The sequence below is a fragment of the Coregonus clupeaformis genome, unplaced genomic scaffold (genome assembly GCF_020615455.1).
Source record: "Coregonus clupeaformis isolate EN_2021a unplaced genomic scaffold, ASM2061545v1 scaf1582, whole genome shotgun sequence".
In the NCBI taxonomy this organism is placed as follows: domain Eukaryota; kingdom Metazoa; phylum Chordata; class Actinopteri; order Salmoniformes; family Salmonidae; genus Coregonus; species Coregonus clupeaformis.
This window is the reverse complement of record NW_025535036.1, coordinates 84,292-97,726: the sequence shown is the minus strand read 5'-3', so window position 1 is coordinate 97,726 and position 13,435 is coordinate 84,292. Positions and strand designations below refer to the sequence as shown.

Here is a 13,435-nt window from a genome sequence, read left to right as displayed (position 1 = left end):
GATTAAATGTTATGATACACAAAGATAAATATTTGTTTTCTAAACTAATCCAATCATTGGATTTTTGCACCCCTTACTGAAATGGTTGTTCCAGTTTAAATGGCTTAGGTTGTCTCCTCCCACTGTTCTTAACCCTGGCAGTCACTATGAATACAGGTTGCAAGTGAATACAAATTTCAACTGCTGGATAGCCTAACGCTGGCTAGATTCCAATAGGAATTACACATCACTTTGGAAGCCAGTATAATGTGATTTACAGTTAGGGTTGCAAAAGTTCTGTTGAATTTCCCAGGTTTTCCAGAAATCCTGGTTGGAAGATTACTGGAAACGTTTTGGGAAAGTTTGTGGAATTTTGCAACCCTACTTGCAGGCCTGATGTGGCCTGTAAACTATGAGTTTCAGGCCACTGTATAAGGCCTTATGTAATATGTAATGATTATATTATAATTATAATATTCATTGGAACTCACTTGGTGAAGGCCACAGGACGGAAAATGAACGTCATGGGTGGTAACTCTACAATTCAATCGAAAAGGCACACTGGGAAACTATTGCGGGCGTGGCTTAATGGGGGCGTTAAATTGAAGTATACCTTCCTAAAAAAAACTGCATTTGTATTACTCATATGAAGGTAGTACTGCTCACTTCAGCCATTTAAGTTTCTTAACTTATAATTAAAATGATAATCGTTTCCTCAAAATGTTTGAGTAGCTAGAATTGATCCGTTTTTACAGTGATAGGGAAAAGGTTGCCATTTGAGAAAGGCATGCTCTATTTGGGTGAGATAATTCAATGGAGTCAACCCAATAAATGTATCATTGTCATATCTGCCAGGTAATCTTAGTTATTACCTGTCTACCTTAGTGGATTTTTGTGACAAGACTGTAAGAGCATGATTTGTTGCGCTCTTCAGATTAGATGTATAGAGATTATAACTTAATTTCAACTGTTTTATAGACTACAGTTTTCGATCTTACTCTTTATTACTCCTTATAATGCATATGTAGCCTAAAAGGACCTACTATAGATTGTATGGCAGAAGGCTACAGGCTACTAGGCTACATTTACAGTCCATCTCCGAACAAATTTATTTTCTTAAACAACATTTTCTGTCACATTTGTTCAGTATAATCCTACATTTAAGGACGAAATTTATGTCGTAAATTTGATTTTTTTTAAACAATTTATTATTGTTTGAAACGACCACTAATAAATAGCGTCAGACAGCATGCTGACCGTTCCGTGGTGTTGTAGTAGAAAATGGCGGTGGTCTGAGCGTATCCCGCTATTCGCAGGCCCACTGAAAGAAGCAGGCTCCAGTCTAGTGTAGCCTAGTACACTATGCCATTGTTAGTGCGTCTGGTGTTGTGATTCAGGGCCTAATCATTGTGAAAGAAAAGGCAGTCTTTGTATCCTTAATTGGATATCCCTATCTTATGTTTTATTCACTAGGCCTATACGGATTTGTAGAGGAACTATCAGGCTTCGAGTATCTGTCTGAGCAGTGATTTACCATTGACATGGTAGACTAGGCTAGGATTACAGAATGTTGTATTGCAATCAACGAATTGTGTTAAGTATTCAACCAAAATAGTCTGACAAGTGATCATAATACGTTTCCATATATTTAAATATAATCATAATATACAGTTCCATGGATTTAATTTACCCGTTCAGCACCTGTACATTATTCATAGACTGTTTAGTAATATTACAATATGTACAACTGTCAATTAACAGATTGTGTTTAGTTGGGAAATAATAACCACATAGTCGACACTTATTGTTTAGTTTCAATACTGTAAAACTAAACAAATAAAACTTTAAAGAGGCAAAAATCAAGAATCTCTTTCAACAGCGGATTGAATTACGTAGTGTGAAGTAGTAGGCTATGCACTCCCCTTCCTCCCCATGCTGTAAGTTTTATAGGCTATAAAATGTAATTGTAGAACGTCAACAAAGTTACAGCTTTTGGCCGAGGACTCCCGGTATCCCCCAATAGGAAGATTGTTTTTATTTGTGCATGTACTACGGCCATTAATCTCTTTAATTACGTCCTCAATCATAAACTACTGTGATTTATGGACTCAGAAACAATGTAATCTATGTCTCACTCAACAGCTCTACTCCATAGTGTATGGCTAATTCACTCATCGCTACTTTCCAGGAAAAATATTCAAGAGCAAAACAAGCTACAGTTGGAAAATAATTAGTGTAACTTCATTAGAAGTAGCCTATTATTCTTGGACGTATTCTAAGTCTGTTATTTTATTGTTTGGGGGTGAAATTATGTTTGGAAATTATCGCAGTGTTTGTTCAGCAGTTTATATTTGTGATTTCCGTTTATGAGATGATCAAATCTGCTCACTATTGTCCATTTAACACCAATCAATTGACTTTATATATTTCAGGATAAAGAGTTTCGCCTGCCATTCTGAAGGAAAGATTTCTTCATAAAAATATCACTTGTTGCAACAATATTCTTTGTAAGAATATGCCTAAGAATTCTAAGAATATTGAGACAATTATTTGCCGACCCATTGCATGCTAAATCTTTCTTTAAAAAAAAAATGTTTAACTAATGCAAACATAGAAACTTCACGTGAATGGAAAATAGTAAAGGACATGATGATGAATATCTCTCGTAAATAAGTAAATTTTATTCTAAGAAAATATACTATTTATAACATCATTCTACCAGAAAATTATACAAAAAAAAAAATGAAAAGATGTTGTTTCTCATTCTTTGTAGGCATAATATTGGCATCACATACAAACTATTTAATTTATTAATTTATTGTTTTAAAACTTACCTCATTGGAGCCATGTATTAATCAATCAATCAATTACATCAAAATAAAAACGGAAGCCAATTATTTGTAAGGACATGGAAGACAGGAGGCTCTTCCTAAACTAACATGTTTGAGTTACTGTTTTCTCTTTTAGAATGGTTAATAGCTCAAGTGTTGCAGGTCGATTGTTGTGAGCGTTTCTGAGAAAAAATCGAAACCTTCAGTTGATAAACCCATTGGACTATCTATAGAATCTGACAAACTTGGAGAGAAGGAATCCGATGAGAAAACGTGAAAGTCCTGCAAAGAGACGTCCAGGGCCGGGGAATGGGCATTGTCCCCGCCAGATGCGCAGTCCGGGCCTATTGTTGACACGCATATAGGAACAGTGGGTGCCGGGTTAGGAAAATTTTTCAGATTTTTGTCATCGCTGTTTAAAGGCGAAGCAGTTGAGCTTTGGGAATCTCCATTGTGATTGTGTGCATTCTGAGACTGTTGTTGTGAAGTTAAGGTATTTTGGTGAAAAGAGTAGCTTTCCCTCTCCAGAAGCGCGCCGGCGGGTAGGCCTACATTGTTAGCAGCCTGATCGAAGTCCTCCTCTCCCCTGTCCTCCAGACTATTGAACGTCCCCTCGCCGTTCTGGTTCTCCTTGCAGTGGGTTTGTCTCTTGTGCTTCATCCTGCGGTTCTGGAACCAGACTTTCACCTGCCTCTCAGTTAAATCCAGTAAAGCAGCTATCTCCACCCGCCGGGGTCTGCACAGGTACTTGTTGAAGTGAAACTCCTTCTCCAACTCCAGTAGCTGGGTGTTGGTGTACGCTGTCCTCAGCCTCCGAGAACCCCCGCCACCACTCTCTGCAATCTCTGGCGACCCTGAAACACATTGAAAGATATTTGAAATGTTCAACCCATACAAAAAAAGCAATTGATGATTGAATACAAATATATATAAATGGCAGTTGGTAAATAAAAAATCAAGGTTCTACTGGGCCGCCCAGCAAATGGTTTATGGGAGCACAGACACGGCACTGAGACGATTTATGAGCCGTAGCAGAATATGATGGGTCTGCGTGGACCAGGCCGACTGGCTTGAAGATTAATGAACATGCCAGCTGCCGGTCGGTCGGCCTGCAGTAAGAGCAATCTATCACTCTCCATTACTGTCACACATTAACATTCTTCCACCGCATCACCAGTCAGCAAGCACATTGACCACTGAGAATGCTCAAATAATTAAACTTTTGCTAATAGATATTCTGCAAGTCATGAGAGAGAATTAGCCCCAAATTAGAATGTTGAGACCAGACAGACCTATGCATTTTGATAGGCTAATAGGCTACCTACCCAGACTGTAATTTAATTCAAATAGAATAGAGGCAATATAGAGGCTAATCAATCATGTCTTACCTTGGGGAGAGAAGTAAAGAGGTGCAGTGTCGGGAGTTGTAGCTGTGGCAGTAGTCTGGTGGTTTTTCTTGGAGGCTTTCTTCTCCTTCATCCAGGGGTACTCCGGGGGTAGGGATGCGGCTGGCAGAGGGCTACAGACTCCATTCAGACTCTGCTTTGACCGGCTGGGGCGTGGGTGGCTGCCCGGGTTGAGGCTGGGAATGGTCTGCTCAAAAGGAGGAGGAATCAGTGTCGACTGTGAAAGCGTCGAGTTCTTGATTGATGAACTTTGAAATGCATCACCCACAGGGGTAAAAGATGTCAGGCACTCAGCAAGCGACGGCTGACTATTGATAAAACCGCTCTCTCGCTCAAATTCGTAATTCATCTCCTCTCTTGTCTTGGAAAAGTCACCCGTCGTAATTTTGTGGGCGAGGAGAAAATTATGAAATTTCGTGACAAGCGTTTTTTCCCCAACAATTTTGCTGATTACAGCCGTATGGGGACAGCGATGCCATTAAACTATATTGCTTTCATGGAGACAAGGTTGAAATTGGACCGTATTGCTTGTCACATGATTACCTCTGCCCAATGACAATTTGGGGTTTAATCAAAAGAAGCCACTGTCCTCTGTGATTGATGGAGAAAGTCGGAGAGGTAACGCCTAGTTCTGGGGGTAGGGTCTAGTCTGCTTTATTTACACACAGTACTGCTTCCGAATGGAGGATAGTCCATTTAATAAGAGCCTGTGTGTGTGCATGTGTGTGTGTGTGTGTGTGTGTGTGTGTGTGTGTGTGTGTGTGTGTGTGTGTGTGTGTGTGTGTGTGTGTGGTTTATCTCCTTTGCGCATTGATACAACACCTCATTGCCCCCCGGGTTTATGTCTTAATGTAATGACTAAAGACAAATATTTCTGACCAAGCCTGTGGCTCTGCAGCGTGGTGCACGGAGACACAACCGAGCAGACATCCAGAGCAGTCTTTTTCCTCCTTTTATTCAGCCTCTATCCCCCCTCCCCTCCCCTCACTAACACACACACACACAGAGAGAGAGAGAGAGAGAGAGAGAGAGAGAGAGAGAGAGAGAGAGAGAGAGAGAGAGAGAGAGAGAGAGAGAGAGAAGAACGAACACCATTGTAAATACAACCCATATTTATCTTTATTTATTTTCCCATTTGTACTTTAACTATTTGCACATTGTTACAACACTGTATATAGACATAATATGACATTTGAAATGTCTTTATTCTTTTGGAACTGCTGAGTGTAATGTTACTATTTATTGCTTATTTCACTTTGGTTTACTATCTACTTCACTTGCTTTGGCAATGTTAACATACGTTTTCCATGCCAATAAAGCCCTTAAATTGAATTGAAATTGAAATTGAATTGAGAGAGCGAGAACGAGAGCGAGAACGAGAGCGAGAGAGAGATAAATATTTTTGCAGTCTGTAAAGTTTGTATTCTAAACGTAGGTCTTGATATTTCCAAGAATATGAATCTACAAGAATGTGAATACCTTTTTAAGATGAGGACTTTCTTTCTTTAATACTCACCCAGCTATTACTTGTTCTCATTTAAGACTTTGTAGACAAATGTATTAAATATTTAATAAATATGATTATTAATACATACATGTGTTTCCTTCATGGGACGCCATTCATTGAGCACAGATATATTAGGAATAAAGTGCTATTTGCATGTGGAATGTCATGGGGTGCGTGATATCCCGTCTGCATGTTGTTGGTGGTCTACTCGTATTGTATGGAGATCTTACAGTGTGACACGTGGTTGTAAACTTGCATCATATTTATGGAGACGCAGCTGCTTCAAATCCCTTTAATCCACCATCAAAATCTGGCAACATTGAATTACATCAGAAATAGAAAAATGCATGTGGATGAGAGACGTATAGGCCTACTGACACAAGAAAGTAGCCACCGCCACGTTATTTTGAAGAAAAATAACATTGAGAATGTAATCCACAGTGAGTGCCCCTTACTTCGCAATACCATTTACTCAAGGGTTGTATGCCTCCAGTGAGACATTTATTTGTCTTTGTTCAAGTTGAATGATCCCAGATCCGTGTTTAATACTTTATTTTCATCAGTATTACTGACACCTAAGAATTTGGATAGGCCTATTGCACAATATGTTAACAATAGGTTACAGTAGTACTTTGGATAGATGCCTTCCCATTCACCCCATAGAATTATCTCAATTTGAAGTAAAGCAATAAGATCTATATTCTTTGGCAAGAATAACTTTTTTTCATTTTCTCCTCCTCCCTGTCTTGAACTTTGAAAAAGTGGTAGGCCCCAGGCCGTTTATTGCTTATATTCCAAACAAAGAGCCTGGAAAGCCTGCACGCTATCAATCTTGCTCGCCAAAAGGTCTGACAGCTCCTTGCCCTAAGAACACATTTAAACCATCTAACTCTGCCTTAGATCATATGTGGCTGCCAGGAAGACGGCAACAACTTGCTACTTATGCGAGGGAACTACACAACTTGTAAGTTTCTTTAATAGGAATCCATTTCCGAATATGGATGTTCTATATAGAGCAGACAATGATATGGAAATACCAGTAAAGGTGTGTTATCTTATCCTGCTTTATTTTGTTAAATGAAAGGAAAATCTACAACATTTTCGTTTTCGGAAGAACAACAGTAGTGGGAAATAGCAGCAAAAGAGTGGATTGACTGAGATCGTGAGAAAGAATCGAATGGATCTATTGTCTGTAGAGGTGAGTGGGTGTTGGCACTCTGCAAAAAAATCCCATTCAATCCCACGCAGTTTCTGTCTTTGGGCTACCATAATATATATATATGGTGTCGTCTTGTCATAACTTCTAAAAACATCCTCTTACTGTATTTCGTGTTTCAAATAACCTACAATATTGTTGTTTTGATATTTAATTGCAATATAGGCTAGCTTGCATTGCCTTCGGAGCACGGCAGGCAGATCGTGTGTCATTCTATGCCAATATGTCCGGGATGGAGAACAATAGAATATATGAAAACATAAGACCTTTTAGTTCTCTGTATGCCAATAGAGAAGCCCATAGGCTACACGAAAATGTGATTTATTTGTTATGACTAATGTTTATATTTGCACATAGGCCTAATGCATTATCAAATTGTCGTCAGAGAGCCACATTATGGTAATTATTTAATCAGAAAAAAATATCACTAGTGCATTAATAATCCAAACAGATTTAATGCTCAGTAAATTGACTATGCTTATTCGAGAAAAACATTTGTATATATTTAATTTTAGAACAAAGATGTATATCTTATATGGTAGGTCTAAAACATTCAAGCTTATTTGGATATCAGATGTTTTTTCAGATATGAGGTGTAGCCACAAAATAGGTCTAGCCCGTGTTAAAAATTGTGTAAGGAATACAGAGAATCTATCGAAAAAATATTCATTTGAATTATGATATTATAATTTAGTATGCTATTGATATCAATAATATATGAACATATACATTATTTATTATTACAGTTTTACTAAACAAAAAATAGTTTACTTTTATCCTTTCATTTCTATTCACGGCTTAAATTATTGTTTGGGTGTCAACTTCAATCCGAAATACAACTGCATAAATCAATGTGACATTTTTGGTTGAATGAAGCTTAACTTCATTGTGATGTGTATCTGGCAGGGTAGTGGACAGGAGCTACATTAACCGTCTGTTCCCCCAGTCAAGACAAGACGAGACACCTGGGAAGCATGGCAGGAAAAAGAAGTTAACCTTTTTTCTCTTCGAGGACTACTTATCAGAGGAAAGTAAACGTTTTCAGATTATGTTGTTAGAATACTTTAATATTCCACATGGAAATTGTTATCAACATCAATACCAAGTAGTAGTAGAAATAGCCGCAGTAGGCCTATTCATTTTGGGATCAATATAGTAGTGAGAATAATCAGCAATTACAAATACTATTTAAATTGTAATTAATGGTTAATAATCTTACTGATATCTGATATATTTTACTTTCTTTTGACGTTTTCTGTTTAAAAAAGAAAGGATGCAGTTGTATAGCGAATTCGGTTCAAGTCAGTTAATTGTTAGATCGAAGACAGATGACTGTCTGTTCCTGAATTTCCTGAGCACAATAAAACATATTCTCTCACATGGATGTCTTGTTTTGCCTTATGAATGAATCATAATCAATCAGAGGGGTTGGGCTAAACCCTTTCCCTTTCCAGTATGACAATGTAATCCATGCCTGCATTAGGCCCTTTGGGTAAAAAATGGTTATGGAACATTATTATCATGGAACCGGAAGTAAAAACATAACATCGAGTATTCCTGAACAGACGTGTTTCAGTGGGATAGGAGTGGAGTCGTACGAGATGATGGATAAGACTGGATATCCATTTGAAAAATGTGTAAGTCTGTATATGTGGGGAGGAGGATAATTCACAATGGCGATGGCAGTGAGTGGGACTAGTGAGACGACTATACACCTACACATATGGTATTGTTCTGTAGATCAACCTCCCCCACACAGACACAGCTCAAAGGACGATATGCGTGTGTAGTTACATATCCGGACATATGAATTCATGGTAAGTCATGCTCCCTTCGTGTAGCTTTAGGGTTTATACGTTATGAATATAGCCTATAGGTCTAGGCCTACAGTTAGTGAGTGCACACATTTTTTTTTTTAATGGTCAGCTCCAGTCTATCGGAGTGGCTCTCCCATAGGCACCAGTGCATTAGCAGCTGGGTCTGGTCTGCTTAGTTCATTGACTGTATATGAACCAGAAAAAAATGAGGGAGTGTGATGTCTCGCTTCCTCTTCCTTCTCTGACTGAACATCGAGGCACGTGTTAAGACTGAGGGCGTCCAGGAATTGGGTCAGGAGAGGACAAGGCCTTGTGCTGAATGATTTAACAACGTCATTTGTTGTCAAACATGTTTTGTAGTTATGAGGTAATATTTTAGGCCCTTTTCAAATCACGTTTAAAACCCCACTTTTTTTTAGTTTGGTCTTTAATCAGAGATGTTATTGTTTTAGACATCCTTTTGTGTTTTATGCTCTTTTATTCATCTATTTGATTGCTTCTGGTTTGCTTTACTTCTTTCATGCTTTACTGTAACATGTGTTGAGATTTTAAATACACTTTAAATAAAGTTTGATTGATTTGATCAAAAGTTTCCATTTTAATCAAATTTCATCTATAGTGCATAAATGTGTAAATAATAATAGTCTTTCATGATTTTCAGGACCAGTTTATTATGTCATGTTCCTTCTTGCTTCTCTGGCATTATTTGAACACATTTCCAAACACCATCATTCATCTCAGATGAAAAGAAACTGACAAATATCATATGACCTTTGCATTACAGTGGTGTATTTTGTATCATATGACCTTTGCATTACAATGGTGTATATTTAAGCAATAAGGCCTGAGTAGGTGTGGTATATGGCCAATATACCACGGCTCAGGGCTGTTCTTAGGCACGACATAACGCAGAGTCCCATGTAGCTCAGTTGGTAGAGCATGGCGTTTGCAACGCCAGGGTTGTGGGTTCGATTCCCATGGGGGGCCAGTATGAAAAAATAATAATAATGAATGCACTCACTAACTGTAAGTCGCTCTGGATAAGAGCGTCTGCTAAATGACTAAAATGTAAATGTAATACAGCCCTTAGCCGTGGTATATTGGCCATATATCACAAACACCAGAGGTGCCTTATTGCTATTATAAACTTGTTACCAATGTAATTAGAGCAGTAAAAACAAATGTTTTGTCATACCCGTGGTATACGGTTTGATATACCACAGCTGTCAGCCAATCAGCATTCAGGGCTCGAACCACCCAGTTTATAATGTATCATATGACCTTTGCATTACAGTGGTGTATATACAGTGCATTCGGAAAGTATTCAGACCCCTTCACTTTTTCCACATTTTGTTACGTCTCAAGCTCTGTCAGGTTGGATGGGGAGCGTCGCTGCACAGCTATTCTCAGGTCTCTCCAGAGATGTTCGATCGGGTTCAAGTCCGGGCTCTGGCTGGCCCACTCAAGGACATTCAGAGTCTTGTCCCGAAGCCACTCCTGCGTTGTCTTGGCTGTGTGCTTAGGGTCGTTGTCCTGTTAGAAGGTGAACCTTCGCCCCCAGTTTGAGGTCCTGAGCGCTCTGGAGCAGGTTTTCATCAAGGATCTCTTTGTACTTTGCTCCGTTCATCTTTCCCTCGATCCTGACTAGTCTCTCTGCCGCTGAAGAACATCCCAACAGCATGATGCTGCCACCACCATGCTTCACCGTAGGGATGGTATTGGCCAGGTGATGAGCGGTGCCTGGTTTCCTCCAGACGTGACGCTTGGCATTCAGGACAAAGAGTTCAATCTTGGTTTCATCAGACCAGAGAATCTTGTTTCTCATGGTCTGAGAGTCTTTTAGGTGCCTTTTGGCAAACTCCAAGCGGGCTGTCATGTGCCTTTTACTGAGGAGTGGCTTCCGTCTGGCTACTCTACCATAAAGGCCTGATTGGTGGAGTGCTGCAGAGATGGTTGTCCTTCTGGAAGGTTCTCCCATCTCCACAGAGGAACTTTGGAGCTCTGTCAGAGTGACCATCGGGTTCTTGGTCACTTCCCTGACCAAGGCCCTTCTCCCCTGATTGCTCAGTTTGGCCGGGCGGCCAGCTCTAGGAAGAGCCTTGGTGGTTCCAAACATCTTCCATTTGAGAATGATGGATGCCACTGTGTTCTTGTGGACCTTCAATGCTGCAGAAATGTTTTGGTACCCTTCCCCATATCTGTGCCTCGACACAATCCTGTCTCGGAGCTCTACGGACACCTCTTTCAAACTCATGCCTTGGTTTTTGCTCTGACATGCACTGTCAACTGTGGGACCTTATATAGACAGGTGTGTGCCTTTCCAAATCATGTCCAATCAATTGAATTTACCACAGGTGGACTCCAATCAAGTTGTAGAAAGATCTCAAGGATAATCAATGGAAACAGGATGCACCTGAGCTCAATTTTGAGTGTCATAGCAAAGGGTCTGAATACTTATGTAAATACGGTATTTCAGGGTTTTTTGCAAAAAAATCTAAAAACCTGTTTTCGCTTCGTCATTATGGGGTATTGTGTGTAGATTGATGAGGAAAACATTTAATTGAATCAGTTTTAGAATAAGGCTGTAACGTAACAAAATGTGGAGAAAGTCAGGGGGTCTGAATACTTTCCTAATGCACTTTACTATAGGCCTAACTGTGTGTTCCTGTACTATAGGCCTAACTGTGTGTTCCTGTACTATAGGCCTAACTGTGTGTTCCTGTACTATAGGCCTAACTGTGTGTTCCTGTACTATAGGCCTAACTGTGTGTTCCTGTTCTATAGGCCTAACTGTGTGTTCCTGTACTATAGGCCTAACTGTGTGTTCCTGTACTATAGGCCTAACTGTGTGTTCCTGTTCTATAGGCCTAACTGTGTGTTCCTGTTCTATAGGCCTAACGGTGTGTTCCTGTTCTATAGGCCTAACTGTGTGTTCCTGTACTATAGGCCTAACTGTGTGTTCCTGTTTTATAGGCCTAACTGTGTGTTCCTGTTCTATAGGCCTAACTGTGTGTTCCTGTACTATAGGCCTAACTGTGTGTTCCTGTACTATAGGCCTAACTGTGTGTTCCTGTACTATAGGCCTAACTGTGTGTTCCTGTTTTATAGGCCTAACTGTGTGTTCCTGTTCTATAGGCCTAACTGTGTGTTCCTGTACTATAGGCCTAACTGTGTGTTCCTGTACTATAGGCCTAACTGTGTGTTCCTGTACTATAGGCCTAACTGTGTGTTCCTGTACTATAGGCCTAACTGTGTGTTCCTGTTCTATAGGCCTAACTGTGTGTTCCTGTTCTATAGGCCTAACTGTGTGTTCCTGTACTATAGGCCTAACTGTGTGTTCCTGTACTATAGGCCTAACTGTGTGTTCCTGTACTATAGGCCTAACTGTGTGTTCCTGTACTATAGGCCTAACTGTGTGTTCCTGTACTATAGGCCTAACTGTGTGTTCCTGTACTATAGGCCTAACTGTGTGTTCCTGTACTATAGGCCTAACTGTGTTCCTGTTCTATAGGCCTAACTGTGTGTTCCTGTACTATAGGCCTAACTGTGTGTTCCTGTACTATAGGCCTAACTGTGTGTTCCTGTTCTATAGGCCTAACTGTGTGTTCCTGTACTATAGGCCTAACTGTGTGTTCCTGTACTATAGGCTGTGATGTCACGAGAGGCTACACAGCTTTCAGCGGGATTGCTCAAGTAGTGCAAGGAGACCAGGTTCAACCAAAACAAGGATTTTATTAAAGGTCTTGGGAAACTAACGAAAGTATAACACAATTCTGTTCTCTGGTGGCTCTTTAAGGGTTAACAGTTCAGGGATGTCTCTTCCACATCCAAAATCATAACTCTCCCTCGCTCAAATAACTTTTCCCCAGTCTTACTGTATTCCACGTTGCAGCTAGTGGCCAACCCAGCAAAACGTCCTTCCAAATGTCCCACACGTATTTCCACAGGTGCATATATCCAAAGGTGAGTATTTCCCAAAGGTAAGTATCTCCAAATCCTTATATTCCTCATGGAAGTGGACGTGCAGCACTCTTGTCCTCCAGAGAGCCCAGGTTTGAGACCGTGTCTCTTCCCTTCAACAAACCTTCAGCTCATCAGCTCCTGATTGGTTTCAGCTGCGTGGGAAGATTGGCCATAGAGGGTTGGAGTTCCCGACCATACCAGCAGATGGAGCCATAGCTGTCTGGGTTTGCAGCCATCTCAGGGGGATGTAACGTCCCTCCAGGACACAGCCTCTCGTGACATCACACATCCCCTCCTCGGGACCGACGTCCTCGTCGGGGTAAAGGCAGCGAAGAAGGCATCACGCCGGGAGAGGGCGTCCGCATTGCCGTGGTGCTTGCCAGACTGCTCTCTCTTCAACTCCTCCAACTCTAGGACCAGGGACTCAGCCTCCTGTTGTCTCTCCTTGAGTTTCTTACTGAACGCATCAGCCTTGGTTTTAGCAGAGTTTAGCTTCTGTTGAGCAGCTTTCAGTTCCTTCTCTCTCTCTGCCTCCGCATTCTTCATCTTGTTCTCCAACACCTTGTACTTCTCCTCTGCCTTCTTCTGGACCTCCTTACTACTGCGCAGGGTCTCCTCACACTCCTCGATGGTCCTGCGCAGCCTCTCCAGCTCCTCCTGTTGCTTATGGAAGGAGCTCTGTTGGAGTTTAGCCTGGAGGATATCTAACTCTTCTG

General features: G+C 40.6%; 1 protein-coding gene and 1 long non-coding RNA gene across 2 annotated transcripts; one reads left to right on the top strand and one right to left on the bottom strand.

Annotated features, from left to right (window-relative positions):
* Window positions 1-1,767: 1,767 nt before the first annotated feature.
* hoxa2b (homeobox A2b) lies at window positions 1,768-4,907 on the bottom strand. The gene is made up of 2 exons (XM_041871716.2): window positions 4,199-4,907; window positions 1,768-3,664 (listed from the first exon to the last, which is right to left on the bottom strand). Exons 1-2 carry the CDS (start codon window positions 4,563-4,565, stop codon window positions 2,952-2,954), a joined length of 1,080 nt encoding a protein of 359 aa, XP_041727650.2. The 5' UTR covers window positions 4,566-4,907; the 3' UTR covers window positions 1,768-2,951.
* A 1,568-nt stretch (window positions 4,908-6,475) lies between these two features.
* LOC121558319 lies at window positions 6,476-8,321 on the top strand. The gene is made up of 2 exons (XR_005998506.2): window positions 6,476-6,921; window positions 7,846-8,321. It is a non-coding gene; the product is annotated as an uncharacterized LOC121558319 (long non-coding RNA).
* Window positions 8,322-13,435: the final 5,114 nt, after the last annotated feature.